This window comes from Necator americanus, chromosome II, assembly GCF_031761385.1.
Source record: "Necator americanus strain Aroian chromosome II, whole genome shotgun sequence".
Taxonomy (NCBI): domain Eukaryota; kingdom Metazoa; phylum Nematoda; class Chromadorea; order Rhabditida; family Ancylostomatidae; genus Necator; species Necator americanus.
In genome coordinates this window covers 5,681,187-5,704,087 of record NC_087372.1, presented here as the reverse complement: position 1 = coordinate 5,704,087, position 22,901 = coordinate 5,681,187, and the positions used below count along the sequence as shown (strand labels likewise).

Genomic DNA, 22,901 nt, shown 5'->3' with positions numbered 1-22,901 from the left:
TTATGTCTTTACTGAAGCAGTCGATAACCTTGAAAATCCTCTCACAGAAAAGGAGGAAAGAAAGGTCATCGATAAGGCTCAAGAAACTATTTTTGAAACTGAAAGCCTACTTACAAGAATGGAGGTCAATAATTGATTTCACTTCATGGCCAGAGAAATCCTCAAGGAGGCAGAGGAAGGCTAGAAAGTGTAACTAATGCAAATCTGGCAGCAAGATTTAAACTTCTAAAATTACCAATAATTAATTGAATGAATTGAATGAATTTACTGGCAAAAGTTGGCAATGGGATAACGTTTGGGAGTTTTTCAACGCGACAGTGCATTCGCCACCAATTCCAGATCTGCAGAAATTCAGTTATCTCCTTAGAGCATTGAAGGGGGAGGCCAGAGAATCTGTTGCGCGGTTTCAAGTCACCTCTTTTAATTATGCTCTAGCAGTCGCTTACTTACAAGAAAAATACGGTAACGTGCAGACCATAGTGACAAGTCTGCATAAGAAACTGGAGCAATGGTGCGCTAAAAGCTCCACGCTCAGACATCAAAGAAAGTTATATGATCAACTCTCCGTAATTACAACTCAACTTGAAAGGAAAGGTGAATCTCTCGACAGCCCATGGCTCTTACCGAAAGTTCTTTCCAAATTTACAGAGACAATACAAAAGAAGAAATCTCAGAGAGAAAATGTCTCTACCTTGAAGGGAGACGTGGACTCTGAACAAGCTCATGACATCCCTCGGTGTAATTTTAAAACAAGAAGAAGAAATTGAACGGCAAATGCCAAGAAAATTAGAACAAAAGAATACCCCAAATCAAGGAGCGAAAGGAATTAATTTCCAGATTCTTAAACGTTCTCCATTTTGTTTCTACTGCGACAGCAAAGAGCTCAATCAAGCTCGTTGTAGAAAATAGCGCTTCAGAGCGCTCGAAGCCGTATCTCTGTCCCGTCAAGTGCTCCACTACCCTGGGTCAGTGTTTCGATAATTGTTCAGGGTAGCGAAAATATAAAATATAAAAAATTTCCATCTAAAAACCTCGCAGGCACACTGTCACAAAACACAGACCGAATTTGCCAAGGTTTCAAGACAAGAGAACATTCGAACTTCTAAGTTAATAGTTTATTTTTCACTTTTTATTTTTTAACTTTCTTGGAAATTTTTTCCTTTCTTCTGATATATTCTTCGCGATATTTGAAAATAATCATCTGTTTGAACACCTATAAGATCGAAAACTAAAAAAGTGATATGAATATTTCAAAGAAAAAACTTACATTGACTTAGAAGTGCTTGCTGAAAACGCATCGGATTGCACATAGGCATAACAAGTAGTTCTGCCCGCGAATCACAGCAAATTGAAAAAGTTCGATTAATTTTTGGTACCGTTTCCTCAGTAAAAAAAGATCGTTAATTCCTTAAGAAGAATGCACTTACGGTTCGCACTCAGGTGATCTAATGCTTGGATCGCGGAGACCTATTGCAAACGGATTTTTCTCAACCTTCAGCTTGATTATCTGAAAATTTGGGGTTCAGTGATGTATCGCTGTATGCCGATTATTCTAATTTTGAATTTGGCAAATATTTAAAATAATAACTAATGTATATATTTATATCTTCTGGACTGGCTTTCAGGGCAATTTATTAGCACTTATGTTTACATGGACTTCTCATAGGTATCGTTTTTCGTTTCCCGTGTGTGACCCATAAACTTACAACTGTCAGATCAACATTTCTAACCAAACAGTCATTAGTAAGTAAGGTGAAGAGACATTTTCGTTCGCTCTTAGAATGAAAAAAATTAGGAAGGTGTAGGAACTGGCACGGAGGAGAAGATAACATTGATGTAAGAGTGAAGCAGTAAGCAGTAAAAAATCCGTCTGTATGTGTTTGTATGGGCGTGTAGCGCAGTCGGGAAGAATTCTAGGTGCAACTGCACTGCTTGGCGGTTCGAAACCGTGCTAGGCTGACTCACGGCTAGCTCTCTCAAACAAAAAAAAAAATTTTTCACCACTTGGCTAGACTCTATCTTCATTGGGGCATAATTTTCCATTTCCCATGGATACAAAAAAACTTTTTTTATTACACAGCTAAATAATCAATAATCATCAATTACAACATCTTACTTATAATACACTACATACCCTCATCAACTGACTCCTATCATTTTCCACTATGAGCGAAAGTTTTTGAGATCCTAACGATTGCGAAGAAAGCGGAAGTTACGAGGATCCGGCAAGAAATTTAATTTTTTATGACTAAATCTCCTACGGTGTGACAGTAACGATCCAACGAAGCACGCTTTTCCAGCTCTGCTTAGATCAATGATATCGATGTTTACAGCGTTGGAGCTTTGCAATGCGAGAAGTCGCATTTTATACGAAGTGGTCCTGAGAATGGGCGGGTGTGGCTCAGTCCGTTTGAGGTTCTGCTGCCTGCACGATCGATCGGATGTTCAAATCTGTCCTGGTGTTCAATAAGCCTTGCATCCCTCCGGTGCAGACAAATTGGTACCGTACATGTCTGGGAGAATGAGAGCATTGAATTCATTATCGGGTAGCCACAGCAAGTCATTGCCATGGCCAGCTACACATTCCTAAACCTCAAACGACCTGCAGAATCTTTTTAAGACAATCTTTACTTATGTGAAGTAATGGATAGAAAGATTTACTCCTTCCCTTTTATTTCCAATAATATACGCTCAGTTTACTACATCAATGCATCATAAATTGCTGCGCCAATCCGTTTTTCGCTCCCGTTCTTTCAAAATTCGCAATATCCATCGCTTTGTCGCGCGTCGCGTGAGGCGTTGATTAGAGAGGAATAGGGAGGCGGGAGATAGGGGATCTCAAGAGGTTGTGGAGGACGTATAGATGTGTGGAGCTGCAGCCGCAGTTACAAGGAGGGACGCGGTGCTAAAGGGAGGACAGGAGCAGTCGGCCGGTTGTCGCGGGTTCCTCTTGTCCCGTATACGAGAGGTATTACTGCACCTCGAGATATCAATTCGACGTGGCACTCGTTTAAGGGGTGCGGGACAAGGTGCAGTAATACCTCCCGTTTGCAGGGCAAGAGGAACCCGCGAAAACCGGCTGAGTGCTCCTGCCCTCCCTTCAGAGATCACCTACACCCCTTGAGATGACCTAAATCCCGCATCCCTATTGCTCTCTAATCAACGCCGTGCCCGACGTTCCTGCCGAAACGAAGCGGTGGTTGAAGAGGGTAGCGGGATGAAAAACGAATTGTCGCAGCGAATTCTGATGACATAATAAACTAAGTGCATGGGAATAAAAGAGAAGAAGTGGATCCTTCTATCTAATTTAACTTCAAATAAGTAAAAATTATCTCAAAAAGATGCTCCAGGTTGAAGAATAATATGCACATATTTTCACACATCTCATAATTTATCACGTTTCATGTCCTAAGTCTTTTATATAAACTAGCAGTGCACAAATATGTTTGTCACGATGCCATTCAACGATTTCGTGTTCAAGTCTCAACCGCAGCAGCTATAATAACAGCAACTTTAACTTTGTATGCATTCTTTAAGCTCCTTTCTACGTTTTATCTTTCCAAAATTTTTCATAGATATAATGTTTATGTAGAGCACATGTCAAATATTTCAATGCTTGTACGTTTCATACAATTTTATATAATAAAACTTTGTATGGCTCTTCAAACTTCTTTCAACAGCGTTTTATCGCTTCATTTCTATCTATTCCCAGCATAAAATCAATATGGTAGGTTAGGTGTTTCAGTGGCGAACAGAGACCTTTGTATCTTCGAGAGATACCTTTAAAGGCATCACTCCACGAATCTGAGGTGGTAAGGATTTCAGGTGATGTATAAGGGGTGGGGGACTGGAGAAAGGGGTGATTCCGTCAATTTCTTTGAGGGGTGATGCCTTCAAGCACAACCCATGTCTGCAGGGCATTATTAGTGCCTCGTTCGCCGTTGGATGACAGTTTTACCCAGCTAGATAAGCGGAAGGAAAATCCTAGGAAGCGAAGAAAAAAGTGAAAAAAAATTGCATTACACCGATCAGTACATCAGTTTTGAAACGTCTTTTGAATTCCCAGGGATGGATGAGTGCTTTGCACCTAACAAGTCGAAACAGGATAATTTCATTTCTACTCGCATTTCTGAATACATATCGCCTATACAAACCCTTTTTATTCTCTATTTCTTTTATATTAACTTACAAGCACACATTATGTAGAGCTCCAACTGCATCTAATACCACGTACTTTCCTTTCAGTTTGTTTTTAAAAGCGCATCATAAGAGCTGCAAACGCGGCGAAAAAAAGAATTGTCGTAAGAGCGGCAGACGCGGCGAAATGGGTGGGGAGGGAGGCATGGGCGGAGCGTCTTGAAAACGTAGCAAAGAGGAGCAATCAGGCTGCTGTAGCCCTCCTGGATTCGCGGCGGCACATCATACGGGTACCTCTTGATTCCCACGTCTAAGCTATATTGTCGTCTTCTAGCCTGCTGCATCACATCGATGCCGTGGGAACCGCTTAACCTAGATTTATGGCTTTGAGGCGTGAGCTCACCCATGTAACGCCGTTGGACTCGTAATTCTCCATACCGGAAGAAAACATACATACATACATACATACATACATACATACATACATACATACATACATACATACATACATACATACATACATACATACATACATACATACATACATACATACATACATACATACATACATACATACATACATACATACATACATACATACATACATACATACATACATACATACATACATACATACATACATACATACATACATACATACATACATACATACATACATACATACATACATACATACATACATACATACATACATACATACATACATACATACATACATACATACATACATACATACATACATACATACATACATACATACATACATACATACATACATACATACATACATACATACATACATACATACATACATACATACATACATACATACATACATACATACATACATACATACATACATACATACATACATACATACATACATACATACATACATACATACATACATACATACATACATACATACATACATACATACATACATACATACATACATACATACATACATACATACATACATACATACATACATACATACATACATACATACATACATACATACATACATACATACATACATACATACATACATACATACATACATACATACATACATACATACATACATACATACATACATACATACATACATACATACATACATACATACATACATACATACATACATACATACATACATACATACATACATACATACATACATACATACATACATACATACATACATACATACATACATACATACATACATACATACATACATACATACATACATACATACATACATACATACATACATACATACATACATACATACATACATACATACATACATACATACATACATACATACATACATACATACATACATACATACATACATACATACATACATACATACATACATACATACATACATACATACATACATACATACATACATACATACATACATACATACATACCATTCACGCATTCTGGTGTACATTTCAACCAGCAACCGCGACACCTCATCGATGACGAAAAAATTCCCTCGGTAGGTGCTTTCTTTGCGTATTCTTTCCGCTGTCTTTCCTTTACCGTACACGCCAACCTACAGAAGATAGCATACGTTTCGCTACGGTGCCACCGCAACCACCTAATATGAAATACCACTGGCAAACCTTTGTAAACAACCCACCCAATAATCTACCATTACACCATCTCTTCTCGTTATCGATTTCTTCTGAAGCCCAGTTTCTGACGGCTCACGGTCGGACGGGGGATATATAGAGCCGTGCATCATTTTGTAGATGCACTCGTTCCCCGCAGTATTGCAGTGCACAATGTACGCCATAAGAGCTCTGAAAAAGTTCGACTCGATCTGATAGTAGTGAAAACTGTGGTGTCTACATAATCTAAGCGCTGTACTATAGTTTGTAATTTCTACGCACCCCATGAAATGGTTGTATTCTCTTCGCTCTAGGTTATGAGTGTCGGTGCAAACGCTGTATATCTCCCTCATCGCATTGAGCACTCGGTTGTGAGTTACGATCATGCGAACTACACTGCACAACATCTCTGCCTAAAAATTCTGTGATATCCGACTACGTGTCGCAGAGCATGCCTACTCAGTACTTTTCGTTGTCTTCTTGGCAACACTCCACGAAAAGTAACTTGGATTTTTTCCTCTCCTTTCATTCTATCCAAAATATCTTTCACACGATATCTCGCCTGCTCCACTTCAGCCAAACGTTGCTGTCCCATACCTGAAACGAAATCGAGCTAAGAACAGTGGCCATCCATTTGTCTCAGTTGTGCCGCGGACATCCTACCGCTTACCAGTATTGCGGACAAGGAGCAGAAAGTGGTACCATGTGCTTAACGCTTTAGTAAACCCTTTCCTGGTTGTTACTGGCACCTTGGCTTTTTGTATTGTTTCGAAGAACGATAACAGTATACCGGACGAAAAAATCGCATCGTCCATTGTGACGATTCGACCAAGTCTAAAAAGAGGAAACTGTCAGCTACATTCATCCATCAAGCGAATAGTTGAACCGAAGAGCATAATTCGTCTTGATCGCATCGCAACTAACATGAAGCGGCACAAATAAGACACGTATGTTGCACGTCCCTTATTCTCAATCTCCATGCTTGATCCTAGGTCCACAGGTATTATCTACGTTCACGAAGTCACTATCACACTTATTGTCGTCAATCACGTATATGGATATGTATAAAAAATAACGTATAAAAAATAAAGATGTGAGGCGATCTGCGTAACTACATGACTATGCAGTACTCACCATAATCGACTCCAGGTATTCCCTATACCGTTGGAACAGTGGATGATCTTGAGCACGTAATTTTCTTCAAAATTTCAATTCGTTATCAGCGTGCTCCATCCAAGCGGAAAAAAGAAGACAGAATTGAATGCGTATATATTTGTATAGATGCATATACACTTATAAACATTCACATACATACATACACACATATCCAACATACAAAAAACACACAGGCGCACATCCATATGAGCAGGACATAATACGGTGGAGCGGACACGATCAGAGAGAGAAAAGAAAGAGAGAAGGAAAGAAAGAAAGTGAGTAAGAAAGAAAGAGAAAGAAAGAACCTTGGGAACTCTGCAGAGAATTGGGTACGTTAAAGCGTTGTTCCGTATACCCGTCCTTGAAATCGTCCCACTGGTGCGCAAACATCGATTCCCTACATGGGGGACTCGTGAACTGCCTGTCCACTTTTGCACCTCCTATACGTGCAAATGCATATAAACGTTTACATGACTACTCTGAAAAGTCGATCGATACCGATGTAATCGGGGTCGTCAGGTACCCGATACTGCCTGCATCGTGGTATAAGGGATGCGGACCATGTGGGTGGACATGTTGGTCCAGGTTGTTCCTAAACCAGCAAAGCTCTAACATACGCACACATCTAAGCTACTTACATTACGCTGTGAATGTGAACCGATCGACACCTGATCGCATTGCCTACCTTAACGATGACACTGGGAAAAGCGGGGATTCCGCACTCGCGTAGTTGTTCGAAAATTTCTCTGTGAATGCGGTATTTTCTACTAGTACTACTACTAGAACCTTGTGCATATCTATCGATGCTTTCTTCATCCTTTCCGTTATTCCACGGCTTACTTGCTCCACCACCTGCAACATCATCTATTCCCATCGCTTCGTTTAGGTTCGTATCTTATTGCGTCGCACCCTGCAATGTTGCACCAATTCTGCCCTCACCTTAAATTCATCGCTTCTGTGACTAAGATCCGGATGTTTCCTTAGTGTGTGTTGCGCTAGACGAAATCTTCCATGAGCGCCGCACATTACGCAATAGTGGTAACTATCCCACTCTGGTTTCGGTAGTACACATCTAAATCGGGGTTGAGTAGATCGGGTAATGTTGCACGGTTGCATTGCACCTATCCTGTCGATACATCACCGCTTGCCTTCCGTTAACTCTACGATCAATCCTTGAATTCGTTTCGAAGCTATCCAGTGAAGAATGAGCATCATGGCTAGGTCTCCGATTCGCTTATGTTCAGCATCTTGTTCTGTCTTACGTCGAGTTTGACGGGACTCCGACATGCTGCGTGTTGTCATCTTCTTGCTATCTGAGCTGTTCTCAGTTACTTCGGGCTCCTTAGTAACAAAGTCTGCGTGGCCACGACTAACGCGGCATTCGAAATAGTGGAAACATAAGCATGGAAGTAAATAAAGAGAAGAATACCACATCAATTATCGAACATAGCGGCAGCAAGATTTACGTCTTTATCTGGCTAGATATCTGTTAATTCAATACGTTTATAGAAAGTACATAAAATATACATAACACATACAAAATACAATATAGAATATATAGTATACAATATACAATATAAAATATACGATATAATACATCTGAGCATTCTAATCCTCTTACTACCACCTCACCACACTACACGGAATATCTGAAAGCTCTGCGTAGATAAAGATCTTAACATTCGTTGCTGTTTGCAGTACTCTCGAGTAAGATCTAAATCCACATGGTAGATCTCAATATCCATATCTCAATATCCACATCTCAATATCCACATGTCCACTGATCTCAATATCCACACTTTTCGCTCTTACGGTCATCGCTATGTTACTCCCGTCGTGAAGCAAGAGCGCATTCATTATGTGGTCGCAGTATCTCTTATTGAAGGTGTACGCCTTTTTCGCTCCTGACATCGTTACGAAATTATAATTAGATTGCCTCATAAAATATCGCTTCCTATCCACATCAGTTTCGTTCTCATAGATAGAGATCATGCACGCCAAGGAAAACACAGAACTTATCAAAAAATCACGAATGACAGGATCCGTCTCTTCAGGGATCACCTCTGAGAAATGCATCTCTCTTATCCTGCAATGGAACTTACCGTGATCACCATCGCCACGAAACCCAGGACCGGGTCAGACAAAGAAAAGGCTAAGTGCAGAGTTATCCGCGCTCGACGTGTTCGGCCTACAATACAACATTCACAACCGTACCCGCATGACTTTGACCATTCACTCTCACCTCAGTAGATCTTTTTTGAATAGAAGGTCTTTTTTTTACAATCGTTCTTCTCTAGTCATCTTTGTTTCATCATTGCTACTGTCCTCGAAATTGTACCTCATTGATCTAGGTTTATTCAACGTTGTGAAAAAACCCACCTATGCCCGACGTACGTGTGTTTGCTACCTTTCTCGTTCCGTAGTTTTTGTTTGGCGGCAGCTAGAAGCACGTGAGCATCCCATTTTTCAACGTCAGCAAGAGTGGGTTCGTCATCGATCGTCCAGAATGTCACGTCTACTTACATTATTATTTGTGTTCACAACTCACTGCGATCTCAGAAATTTTTGTAACGCCTCGCCAATTGATTAGTGCAACTAACTGGCCAACTTCCATATACAAACTGACGCGATTACAGCACACTCAAAGAAAGCAACTTTGAATGTCGAAACAACACCTTACAGAATGATCGGCTATGATTCCGCTACTTCTACTTGTTTATATATATTTCTTCTTCTTCTTTCTTTTCCTGTTGCACTCCAATCACCTAGACGCTATCACTTAAAGATCAGTATGTGGAAAGAGAATGCTACAAAAACACTCATTCACAGCAAGGAAACCTAAACACCTAAAAACTATCGCCAGGTACCCCCTCTACTGCACTGGCGCATTCGATCGTCACCGTCGTAGAGACAAGTTTCGCACAGCAATCAGACTGTACTTGAAAAAAGATGGTAAAAGTAGACAATTTTTATTTCCAAGACAACAAAAAGTGATAACATAGAAGACAGAGACAGATTACAAATAATAAACCCATTTCATATAGATTATTCATGATCTCTATCTATGAGAACGAAACTGATGTGGACAGGAAGCGATATCTTATGAGGCAATCTAATTATAATTTCGTAACGATGTCAGGAGCGAAAAAGGCGTACAACTTCAATAAGAGATACTACGACCACATGATGAATGCGCTCCTGCTCCACGATGGGAGTAACATAGCGATGACCGTAAGAGCGAAAAGTGTGGATATTGAGATCAGTCAGTTGAACGATCTGGCTGATGTTGGCATTCATTATGCCCCCACACATTCGTGAGAGGAATGCAGGTGTGAAATCTGGCCGAGAAGGACTCTGATATTTCTACCATGTGGATTTAGATCTTACTCGAGAGTACTGCAAACAGCAACGAATGTTAAGATCTTTATCTACGCAGAGCTTTCAGATATTCCGTGTAGTGTGGTGAGGTGGTAGTAAGAGGATTAGAATGCTCAGATGTATTATATCGTATATTTTATATTGTGCATTGTATACTATATATTCTATATTGTATTTTGTATGTGTTATGTATATTTTATGTACTTTATATATACGTATTGAATTAACAAATATCTAGCCAGATAAAGACGTAAATCTTGCTGCCGCTGTATTCGATAATTGATGTGGTATTCTTCTCTTTATCTACTTCCATGCTTATGTTTCCACTAGTTCGAATGCCGCGTTAGTCGTGGCCACGCAGACTTTGTTGTTAAGGAGCCCGAAGTAACTGAGAACAGCTCAGATAGCAAGAAAACGACAACACGAAGCATGTCGGAGTCCCGTCAAACTCGACGTAAGACAGAACAAGATGCTGAACATAAGCGAATCGGAGACCTAGCCAAGATGCTCATTCCTCACTGGATAGCTTCGAAACGAATTCAACGATTGACCGTAGAGTTAACGGAAGGTAAGCGGTGATGTATCGACAGGATAGGTGCAATGCAACCGTGCAACATTATCCGATCAACTCCGATTTAGATGTGTACTACCGAAACCAGAGTGGGATAGTTACCACTATTGCGTAATGTGCGGCGCTCATGGAAGATTTCGTCTAGCGCAACACATAAAAATAAATTTTTTTCTTCACGTCGACTCAAAATGACGCAACCAATAATTCGAAAGTTGTTGTAATTTGAAATTTTTGAAAAATAATGCTACTGACTTAGCAAGACCGACTTGATGCGAAACAATAGTTACTATAACTGCGTCCGCTAGGATGCTTTCATTTCCACTGTCGCCTTGAAAATAGCAGGAAAACGGGAAGTTAATGGTACATTATGCAGATGAGATGATTTAGAAGCAAAGTGAAGGATGTGAGAGTGAAGAGGAAGAATCTGCAGAATTTGCATATCTTTTCTTCAGACGTCTGCAGTATATTCTACTCTGTTTTTTTAGATATGGAAGTACGCGTTCCCTCTCAGTATAACGTTTACCTTGCTCACACCATTCTTTTCAACCTATAAATTTTTGATCTACAAGAGTTGGTTTGAAGAGGACGAAGAATCTAAATGCTATTTCATAAAGACCGATGCTGTAATTAGTTCTCTATATCTTATTGGACTTTTAGCAAAGTACTGATCGGATTTTTAGAGGATGTATATTGTTATGACTGAACTTCTAGCCTTCATGTGCATACTCTTGATACTTTCCACAACCGTTGATATCATAACGGTGATATTTCTCAGCATTCGTTCTGAAAGTTACAATCATAACAGCGGAGAGCGAAATATGTTTGTACTGGCACTTTTAGATGTATTTATTGAGACTATTTTTGTCACTTTATACGTGAGTTTTCTTTCAACTTTCTAATTTCACAATCAAAAAAGAAAAATGGAAAACTGAAAATGTGAAAATCTTGTTTCGCTTGTCAGATCTATGCATTTGTGGTAGTTTTCCGTAGACCATACTGTAAGGGTGTAGGTGATCAGTTAGGGTGCCATGACTATCAATTTCTCCCAGTTGTTTTTAAAAAAAAACGGCACTGGAAACGACCTTCGCGACCTTCGAACACTTTACAAAAAATTATGCAAAATTTTAGCCAAGGAAAAAAGTGCAAAAATTTCAGGGTATGATATAGCAAATCATTTGTTAATAGCAACTTTTCGTAGACATCCATAGCTGTCCTAGATATGAGCAAAACAACATGAAGGAGCGCAATTATCTCACTTGAAATTACAGTTATAAGTTTAACATCAACTACTGATTTGTTAATTCTAACACTTTTTTATAGTCGTCATTTTCCAACTGAAACTACCGTGTAACCTACTGTCAACTGATGTACAAATCGTTTGTCATGTTAATGACAAAGTCAATTATTGTAGTCACTTATTAGTTATTAAGTTGTTGTAGTTAGTTTATTCGATGAACACTGACAACAAGTACAGGAACACGTTTCTTCGACATAAACCGATTTTTTGTGATGAATCCTGAAAATACGTTTTTTAGTCCTCAAAAAAGAAATGGATATAAGAAGTTATGATAGCGCAAGAAAAAAAAATGAACCTAAGAAATTATAATAAAGAAGATTGTGTAAGTTGCAGATGCTTACATATTTCTTATCCTAGTATAGAACATTCATCTATACATACTGTAAATGACCAGGAGAAGGGAGTTTTTTTTTGTAAAACAGAACCTTGTTAAAGTTGTAAAAACAGTTCTCCACATAGTTATTTTAACTACGAAAATAGGTACCATTAAAACGATACTTATTGGCTGCGAATTTTAACGTAAGTGGCAGAAATGCGTTGTAACCAAGAGAATGTGCGTGACTCTACCTGGGCACCAAATAAATCCTTTAACACGTTTGCGAATGCGTTTGTTCAGAATGACGAGGAGATATGCGTTCGAGAATGTAAGAACGTCAGATGCATAAGGAACCAACTTTCTTGCTGTCATACTGACACCTGCTTCGACGTAAATAATTATCTGAATTAATAATTCTGCCTCTGAATCGCTATTCCTGAAACGTTTGACTGTTTTGCCTTGTTAGCCACTATTTCAGCGTAGGTCTCGTTGTTTGTTTGCTGTCCATTAATCAGCATTTGATTTTTTATTACACATATAGTAGTGAGTGTTTTGGCAAAAGAAAACAAGAAACAAATAATACAAATTTGGTTTGAAAAGGAGAAATAATAGTACGTTACTCGATACAAGAAAAAACCGCCAATTACTAATGCCTGAAAAAAAAATGAAAAAAAATTCTTTATATTTTTAAATTTTGTAATACTATTAGCTTAGAGGAGTGAGGAACTTTTTGCAAATGAGTTCCGTTTATCGAAAAAGTGCATCCACACCTCTGACCTATGTATTTAAAATCCAATTTTATAGGCATCATAGAATTAACGTTTGGATTTGCTCGCAACAAAATAGGGTTAAAGATGATGAAAAGAAACATGAGTGCTCAATTCTCTCTGGCTGTCCTCGAAAACAGCGTAGAGGACAGGGTTATTGACGCATCGACGCTCTACTCGCTAGCGCGCATACGTGAAGCGTTGCCAGGAGCCTAGTAGGAGAATTCTCAATCGCGAAGGTCGTTTCCAGTGCGGTTTTTTTTAAAAACAACTGGGAGAAATTGATAGTCATGGCACCCTAACTGATCACCTACACCCTTACAGTATGGTTTACGGAAAACTACCACAAATGCATAGATCTGACAAGCGAAACAAGATTTTCACATTCAGTTTTCCATTTTTCTTTTTTGATTGTGAAATTAGAAAGTTGAAAGAAAACTCACGTATAAAGTGACAAAAATAGTCTCAATAAATACATCTAAAAGTGCCAGTACAAACATATTTCGCTCTCCGCTGTTATGATTGTAACTTTCAGAACGAATGCTGAGAAATATCACCGTTACGATATCAACGGTTGTGGAAAGTATCAAGAGTATGCACATGAAGGCTAGAAGTTCAGTCATAACAATATACATCCTCTAAAAATCCGATCAGCACTTTGCTAAAAGTCCAATAAGATACAGAGAACTAATTACAGCATCGGTCTTTATGAAATAGCATTTAGATTCTTCGTCCTCTTCAAACCAACTCTTGTAGATCAAAAATTTATAGGTTGAAAAGAATGGTGTGAGCAAGGTAAACGTTATACTGAGAGGGAACGCGTACTTCCATATCTAAAAAAACAGAGTAGAATATACTGCAAACGTCTGAAGAAAAGATATGCAAATTCTGCAGATTCTTCCTCTTCACTCTCACATCCTTCACTTTGCTTCTAAATCATCTCATCTGCATAATGTACCATTAACTTCCCGTTTTCCTGCTATTTTCAAGGCGACAGTGGAAATGAAAGCATCCTAGCGGACGCAGTTATAGTAACTATTGTTTCGCATCAAGTCGGTCTTGCTAAGTCAGTAGCATTATTTTTCAAAAATTTCAAATTACAACAACTTTCGGATTATTGGTGGCGTCATTTTGAGTCGACGTGAAGAAAAAATCCTATTTTTTTCAACTTCAGTGCAATACCTTCACTTTTGCGTCATCTTATGAGCCTCACGCGTTGTTCCGTATGTATGCCTGTAGACTTGGCCAGTATTTGTCTAGCATGTGAAACATATGTTCAACTTATTAGAATTCATCAAAATCAGATAAAGTTCTCTGCTGATGCGTACTCTGAGCTTAGGGAAAAGGTGTCGTTAGTTTTACCTCCAAAGAGTAAACATTAACCATTATGTGCTTTACAGGGCACGTGGTGAAAGTCATCCTGTAGAGCGATATGAAGAAGATCATATAGGTTTGTACGAATGCAAAGTGCGTCGCCAAGCAGTAGCTCTGAAATTATACGTTTAGTACTATTTCGTAAATCCAGCTATGTTTCTGCCGCTTGATCCAAATCTTTTTCTCTAAAGTTGCACACGTACTTAATTTTTGAATATTTATCAACTTACGACGGAACTTATGAGGACAGGTACATTCGTGTACAAAATACTCCACCAGTTTCTACTGTTTGTCAAGTTTGCAAGCTGGATTACATAAAATGAATTTAGAAATACAATTATGTTCTGAAATTCATCCCTTTGGTGCTTATTATTTCTTTTATAAACAATTCTATTAAAAACACATACCAAAACAGCTTGAGTAACGAGTAGGTAGTAGAAATACCCTTTTGATAATTTAACTTCCTTAAAAAGTGCCACTAGCACAAATAAGTATAGGACGACGGAAGGAATACAGTAGATAATCCTCTCCTCCATCAGATGTAGTCTTTTAGTCGCTTATTAGTAAAGAATTGGTTTGGAAATTTCTTGACGGAATCGTTTATCAGTATCAGAAACTTCACTGAAGTTCTTTGCTTAGATACTATAACGGCAATGAACGTGTACATTAAGGGATGATCTGTATCGGAGAGATTGTGCTAAACACTGAAAGTGCGTGGGTAAGGGGTCTGGCGTTGATCAGTCCGCTTGGAATGCGCCACCACGTTCACTTGAATTCAGCATCGTCTGGAGAGCGTGTAACTGGCCTACACAATGACTTGCGTGGACTAGCCGATGTGTCAAGTCAGACTTTTTATCCTCCCAGACAAGTCTGATACCACTTTATGGAGCCCGGAGTGATGAATGGCTTGCTGAGCACTAGGGCGGATCCGAACCCCCGAACGACAGCGGAACCTCTTACCCGTCCCTGTTTAACACTTAAACTACATCATTTAACTATTTTCGAGTGTTTTGACAGACATCAGCAGACGAAGCATGAGCGCAGAATAGGCGCTATATTCGACATCAACGTTCGTTGTAACGCCTGGAACAAACTAGAATTATGATGAGATTCTTAACAGCGAAGCACCTTAACCTTACCTTAACTGTTTAAAAATTGTAAAGAGTGAATTTAGTAGTGGTACCAAGGAAAGTCTAACGTTTGCGCTTTTAAAGCGAAATAAACGGGAGTTTTTTTTTTGGAAGAGATAATCATCAGTTGGATCTTCAAGTCGCAGAAGGCAACAAATTTAATCGTTCACATTTATCCCACACAGGGTGTAACAAAGTAGTAACATCCAGAAACGTTCACCTTTATATCTACGCTTTATTCTCTGTGACACAATATTCGCTTTTTGTGGAGACAAGAGGAAAGTATGTGTGAGAGAAAAGCACCAAAAAGGACATCTTTCCTGACATACATGCAGCCGTCGGCATTGAGCGCAGTCTAGAAAAAACCACCCTGGAGCAGGCCATATCGATAGATTGCACAAGAGTTGTCTGGTAGGATAAAAAAACACTGGCCTGACACACTCGGCTTATCACCGTAAGAAATTGAAAGGCTACAAACGTTTTCGTGAACCCCTAACGATTCCGAATTGAGGTCGAAGGCGTTGGCGCATCCTCACAAAATTGATGAACGACACGCACTTTTTTGAAACATCACAACCTGACACGCAAGTGAACATCAGTCCATCGATTGTATACAGAAGTTGGGAACAAATCATAATAGAGATATGTTGGGACATGGTATATTTTGCATCTAAAAGAAGCGAAGAAATAGCAACTGTAACAACTTATATCCGACGACTACCGTCGGTGTGATACTAAAAAACCTTTCGTTTATTACGTAGGCAATTGATTGAGCAACTTTCTAATGCACTTAACACTTGTTTAGCTACTCTAAAAAGTAAGGAAGAATTATGGGAACGCTTTTTGAGACAGATTCGATACCAGGATGCTAACTAATTTGTTATTATTGGTTTACTTATTCCAATGACCTCTCAGCTGCGATATTATAGGATCTAATGTTTTGCAGGAACGAAAAGAAATGTCCTATATTTGGATATATTGCAAACCTGTACAAGATACATTTGAGAAGCGATCGAAGATCTTCTAGGTTGACGCTAAGGAAGGAAGCTGCACTCTTTCAGTCGTGTTAAACTTTGAACTATTTGAACTATGTTATGAGTTTGTGCTCCACTAAGAGTTGCTCGACCATTTAAATCACCTGCTTAACAACATCTGTCTCATTAATACGGAGTTAATTCGCTACTTTCAAAACAGTGGCAGTCCAGTGCTGTTTCTAGATTCACGTCAGCTTTAACAACAACAAAAAAAAAGTGGCTAAATGGTTGAGGTCTGGGAAACATGCAGAAAAGCATTAATACACAGTGAAACTGTGCACTGTGGCAAAAAAACTCAGCAATTGAACGAAAACGTTAGTTCTCCTGATTAGAGCTTGGAATTTAATAAAGACTAGTATAAAGCGTTTTCTGATCTGTCCTAGTAATCTGACACGTACCTGTTCCTTATAGGTAGCATAGTGAGTACCGCTGTAACATTGTTGCGTGGGAGAGAACAGAAAACACTAAATCGATTAATATGTAGTTATATGTTGTACACGAACAGGAACGTTGTGTTTGATGTTGCCAATTTTCTATTCTTGTTGTGGCAGCTGAAGCATATCACTTTTTTATGATCGAAGATACCCGGCATAGCTGCTGAATGACTTGAATGTCTGAATAGTTGAAATTGGCGTAATTGTTGAATGTCTGAATGTCTTTTTATCAAGAATGTCAGAATGCAAGGTTGAAGGTAGGGGTGGATATGGAATAAGCGCTAATGATACCGAGGTGTCGATTCCGATGTGTGGAGAGGTTAAAATAAGACTCTGAAATCCTTCCAAACTTATGATTTTGTCAGATTGCTGTTCTAGAGGACTTCCTACTTACAAAAGAGAAAATTTCGAAAGAAAATTTGTAAAAAGATAAATTTAATGCGGCTTACTGGGATAACAAACATTCCAAAGAACCAACATAACTAGTCACTTTTTTCCACCAAACAGAAGAAGTAAGTTTGAAAACTCAGCTAATGCCCTACAATCCATCTGGGAAATCCTTGTCTTATTCTTTTATTCATCTGACTATATTCTGCCTCATGACAAAGAAAGAAAACAAGGTGTAAAAAAGACCTTCTTGCGAGTACTGTTTTGTGTTTTTTCTTTCGAATTGTGGGTACTTACAGCGGTTTAATGTGACACTTGAGAAAAACCCTCAGGGTCACCTCTACTAGTAGAAATACCTGTGCTGAAAAATTTTCACTAACGCTTTCTTGTACAGAAGGACTAGCTGTGAGAAATATGCGTTGAATCTAAATTAATCAAAATGGATCGAGTTTCAACTCATTGTATCCGTTGACTATTCGCAAGAAATCAGAAAGTGAGTCGTTGAAGTTCTCGACTATTCGAAAAAGGTATGGCACAACAATTTGACCAATAGCTCGGCATATTTGTGTAGTCGGACGGAGCATTCTTGTGCACGCTCGGAAAGAAAAAAAACGAATGATAGTAAGCGATTGCTACTTATCAACAAATTGAAGAAGCTACATTCAACGAAAAAATTTAGCATAACCATACTGCGTTCCAAGTTGGTGAATTTCATCTGAAATTTCTCTCGTTGATATTTTATTTAAATTTTCTGTTGAATTTTTTAAGATTTTCTTGGATTTTATACGATATCTTCCACTTGAAAACAACCGAAGTAATGTTCAATGCAGATGCGGCGAAGAATACGAATAGAAATGTAAGAAGTCGTTTCCAAACTCTTCCGGTATCCCGAAACAACAACGTTTCGATACCTATGATATGCTATACGGGTATCGAAAAGTTTGGAGGTAACATGCCACGAAACTGACCATATAGGGATATAGGGATCTATACATTAAAAGCAGGGACTGGAAGAATAGATTACGAGGACGAGCACCATCATGCTTAATTCTCCCTAAACCTCCTAGAAAAATCGGCATGGAAAAAGCACTCGTCGACTGAATTTTTCTACGAGACACCTAATAACGTCGAACGTGTGCGAGCGCAGGAACACGTGCTGTCTCTTCTGCTTATTGGCGAACGCGTTGTCTTCCATCACTATAAGAGGAATCACGCCCATAATCGTGATCTACACCTTAATCCTTCTTCGTCATTAAGAAATCCCATCTCACTCAATGCTGCATCACACAAATTGGACTGATTTCATGGTTAGCCTTACTCAGAATCCCATAACAAGGTTGCCCTCAGGATATAAGCAAATATTTACTACAGTATGTAACCGAAAAACTAAGAGAACTCAAAACAACTCTGTACATAACAAAATCGTGAACCGAACGCTTACAAAGAAACACATATTTTCTATTTCGATAGTTTTTTATCAGTCTACGTGCTGAGAGTGAAGATATGTATGTGTAACCACAAGAAGCGAAAAAGGTCATTTAAAAGTGAAAGTCTACACCCGCCACAATTAGTATATCGCACCATATCAGGTAATAGTTCATACATGCCGTGGGTGCTTTAGCGTACCAAGCATCAGAGTTCACTAAAATCAATTTATAAAAACTTTCCGCTTCAGAAAATAACACAAAACAGCATCATTCAGGGCCGAACCTCCATAAAGCTTTGTTCGTCAAGTGCGAATATGTTACAATAAAAGGCCACAAATAATGTCTCACACACTAGTGCATCCATTTCCTGAATCTGAACAAGAAACGCTTCGCCAAATACGCTAGGAACTAGCCAATGTTTGAAATTTCTACAGCATTAAAGGGTATGTAAAAGAGATGATCCGAATGAATTATCCCCTTTTGCAACAGAAAACCAGAACGAAGACTTTTTAACACATCACTTTTTTATCTGTTCTAGAAAATGTTGGGGTAATTTGATTGATCGAAATAAAGAGCATCATGTGGTCTGCAGGAAGGCAAAATGACTCCCTAAATATGCAGTCTAAAAAATTCAAAGTCGTAATAATGTAGTTCGTACAAACTTTAATGTCATAGATCTCAAACTGAACACGAGTGATTGAAGTGATAATGCACGTACCATGATTTCTCGATGACCTTCAGTTATAGTTTTTAACCAGCCTGAACGTCCGGCTAAGGCCGGACTTCGGCCTTTTTTTATGTTCGCCTCGCTCGCCTTCACCGATCAATACGAAGTAGCAGCAGCGACATTTTTTGTAAAACTAGAATAGTTTTGTTCTATCAACGCTCTCTTCAATTTTTTTCCCAGAAATTTACGCATAGATGTAAGTTTTTATGGTTCATCTATAAGCGCGTTATTTATAGAACAATCAAACTTGTTTGTATATCCATGTTTTTCCCGAATCTCCGCATTTTGGAAACATTATTCAAAATATGTGCATCCTCCGTTTTCAATTATTAGCAAAGAATGATGTGCTAACATGAAGATGTGAATATCACTATTGTAGTGATAAAATTAACGTCCTACGTCAGACTGCGTAAACAGATGGCTACTACGTGCCGCTCGCACGTGTGTTTCCTCCTTTTGAAAAAAGGATGCTAGCAGCGTTAGGGAGACGTGCTGGGGATCAGATATGTGAGGGAACCATAGAAACCCATTCTACTGCGTAGGGGCTTTCGCTCACCAATCCGAAGACGAAGGCGTCTCTCTCCACTGTATAACTTCCAGACATCGACGCACCTTTCCGGCCCCATGGGGACCCATCGCACCCCATTTCAGAGCTATCTGGCTCCGGGGCACGAATTCAACGTCGTAGGATCCGTCTCGCTCAATATTACCTCGTTGAGGTTCTCTCGCACCAAACCGACGCCAGTATCCGTCTCCCTCACTTTTTGGGAATTCTTGACTGAGACACACGTATACACAGACGCACAAAGGCGACAGAATAAGCCCGTTATTATACAGCATGATAGTTTGCGAATTTGGGAGTATGCATTCACATAAAAGTTTATTTACCTTCACTAACATATGAGAGAAACTTACTTGCTTTATCAAAGCCAACATAAATGTGCACATGGATTTGCGCATTGGTTAAAAGGTAGAGTGCTCGCCCATCAACTGCATAGCAGTGGTTCGGCACTTCACCGGTGAAGAGTTTGGCATCATTATGGAGTATTTCTGTGACACACAGACACACTCACGGACTAGGCATGTTATTATATAGCATGATAACACGCGCCACGGGCCACGCAGTCGTCGATGGGTTAAATGACCTTTGGTCGCACATCCATATCTTCACTATGAGCACGCGAACTGGTAGAAAATTACCGAATGAAAAAATGGATGTTCCTTTGGGTACGGTTTACAATTTTGTTAAGTAAATGAGTTGTTTTGAGTTTTATTAGCTTTTCGGTTACACACTGTATTAAATGCTTAACTATATCCTAAGGGCAATCTTATTTTGGTGTTCTGAGTAACGTTAACCATGAAATATTTCCTATTTGTGTGATGCAGTATTGAGTGAGATGTGATCCATTCATGGCGTAAAAGGACTAGAAATGTAGATCACGAGAATGAGCGTGATCTCTCTTATAGTCTTGAAAAACACCGCGTTCGCCATCGTCGTCCGGCTAACGCCGAACATCAGACTTCTCTGGCTGCGCTTCTCTCGTTCTCGTTTTTCATAAATTCAAGAGTATTCTTGAAATGATCATGAATCGAAGTAAAGATTTAACAGTTCTCCACCTAAAAGCTTCAGTACTACATATGGAAGGTGTTCGAGCCGTAGACATGACAATGATAGTCCTTGTTGTCGTGTATATGTTGCACTATTGTCATTGTATGTAATTTCACTATGTTGAAAGGTTCTTGTTCACTCGCGAAATTTGCGTTGCACTATTCGGTACACTTGTCTCGATCTTTCTAGTTTAGGTAGTTGTGAAGGGGTTGTGGTCGGAATAAGCAACTTCACTATCCGTGTCATGGACACAACAACTGAGGATCAAGGATGAATAAGAAGGATGACTTGGACGAAGTCCGAAGGAGGAGTGACAAGAAAGAAGAACTAGTTCAACAGAAGATTTGAAGATGCTGAGAGGAGTCGAGGATGTGGTTCAAAATGAAGGAACGAAGACACTGCTCATCGCCCTGGCACCCGCTTAGAGAACCGCCGTGCAGCAAGGATCAATAAACCACTTTAGTATGTATGTGTAGATGGGCGTATCCTACGGAGAAGTAGGTCACACTTACTCCCCCACTGGTACAAGAGATGTCTGATGACCGGCCCAGTCATTAGAGATTCAGTCTTGCCGAACAACAAGAAGCGCGATTTGATCCTTCTGAAACTGGTCAAGGATGCAAATCGCAAGTATTCTGATGACATACTACCAAAGCAACATTTCATACCAACTTCGAGACGACAGTCGCAAACCAGGAAAAACTGTTTTTGTCTAAGAAAACACTGATTCGATGACGGTACGAGTGTCTCAGGATAAACTGCGGATGGACGAGGTCGCCCGACAGAAAGAACTGGACTACACAGCACCGAAGATTCTATAGTTCGTAGCAGAACCTGTAGATCCATCGCTTCCTGAAGTTCGTCTCAGAATGGTCAGTCGAGTAGACGCATGCAGAGGATACGCCGTTGACGATAGAAGACCTCGTTGCTGAATGTGAGAATTTCACCGCATTGAAAATGGACCGAGAGACGTGGATTGAAGTCATAATGTTCATGTAGTGCAGAAAAAGATTGTGGAGTCCTTCAATTGTGGAGGACAGCACTACAGGGGCACATGCCCGCTTTTCTCCTCTTACGTTGGACAGAATATGCGACATAAACCCAGAAGATTATCCTAAGAGAGAGCAGTGCAGGAATGATGTCGCTTTGACCGCTCGAACCTACTTCGATGTCAGAATCAAAGGACGTTCTTTACGCTTAGGGCTCGACATATATGCAGGTACCACATTGTTTTCACGTCGAACGTGGAAGAAGCCCATATCTCCAGCCTTGGAACCCTGTATCATGCGAGTGAAGACGGCAGACGGATCACCGATGAAGAGTGACTGAAGATTCTCCGAGGACTTCATTGTCGGAAACCGCATAACAGGGAAGAACGTTCAAGGTAATAGATCTTGTCACGTCACCGAAACCACGAATCTACCAGGACTGGAGTGGTGTATTCAACTCTCGGCCCACAAGGAGATAAACGGCAAATACCACTGATGAATAGTGTATAAT

General features: G+C 39.5%; 3 protein-coding genes across 4 annotated transcripts; 1 reads left to right on the top strand and 2 right to left on the bottom strand.

Moving 5' to 3' along the window:
* Positions 1-1,423: 1,423 nt before the first annotated feature.
* RB195_016959 (uncharacterized protein) lies at positions 1,424-22,750 on the bottom strand (the record flags this gene model as incomplete). 2 transcript variants are annotated; one of them, XM_064183727.1, is made up of 15 exons in its annotated part: positions 3,869-3,962; positions 5,607-5,734; positions 5,822-5,984; positions 6,075-6,205; positions 6,259-6,389; positions 6,463-6,524; positions 6,583-6,626; positions 6,927-6,990; positions 7,306-7,390; positions 7,449-7,542; positions 7,737-7,802; positions 14,663-14,767; positions 17,216-17,281; positions 20,405-20,570; positions 22,566-22,750. In XM_064183727.1, the coding sequence occupies 15 exons, from the start codon at positions 22,748-22,750 to the stop codon at positions 3,869-3,871; spliced, it is 1,584 nt and encodes a 527-aa protein (XP_064039607.1). The 2 variants fall into 2 exon arrangements, with proteins under 2 accessions (XP_064039610.1, XP_064039607.1); XM_064183726.1 differs by lacking the exons at positions 3,869-3,962; positions 6,927-6,990; positions 7,306-7,390; ... (3 more) ...; positions 20,405-20,570; positions 22,566-22,750 and adding exons at positions 1,424-1,507; positions 7,890-8,022; positions 8,092-8,252 and having other exon boundaries at positions 5,603-5,734; positions 6,463-6,626; positions 7,636-7,802.
* On the bottom strand, positions 8,685-9,026 carry RB195_016961 (uncharacterized protein; the record flags this gene model as incomplete). Its single annotated transcript, XM_064183729.1, has 1 exon — positions 8,685-9,026. The coding sequence occupies one exon, from the start codon at positions 9,024-9,026 to the stop codon at positions 8,685-8,687; it is 342 nt and encodes a 113-aa protein (XP_064039609.1).
* Positions 10,083-14,785, top strand: RB195_016960 (uncharacterized protein; the record flags this gene model as incomplete). The annotated part of the gene is made up of 6 exons (XM_064183728.1): positions 10,083-10,264; positions 10,331-10,412; positions 10,704-10,896; positions 14,270-14,345; positions 14,454-14,630; positions 14,680-14,785. 6 exons carry the CDS (start codon positions 10,083-10,085, stop codon positions 14,783-14,785), a joined length of 816 nt encoding a protein of 271 aa, XP_064039608.1.
* Positions 22,751-22,901: the final 151 nt, after the last annotated feature.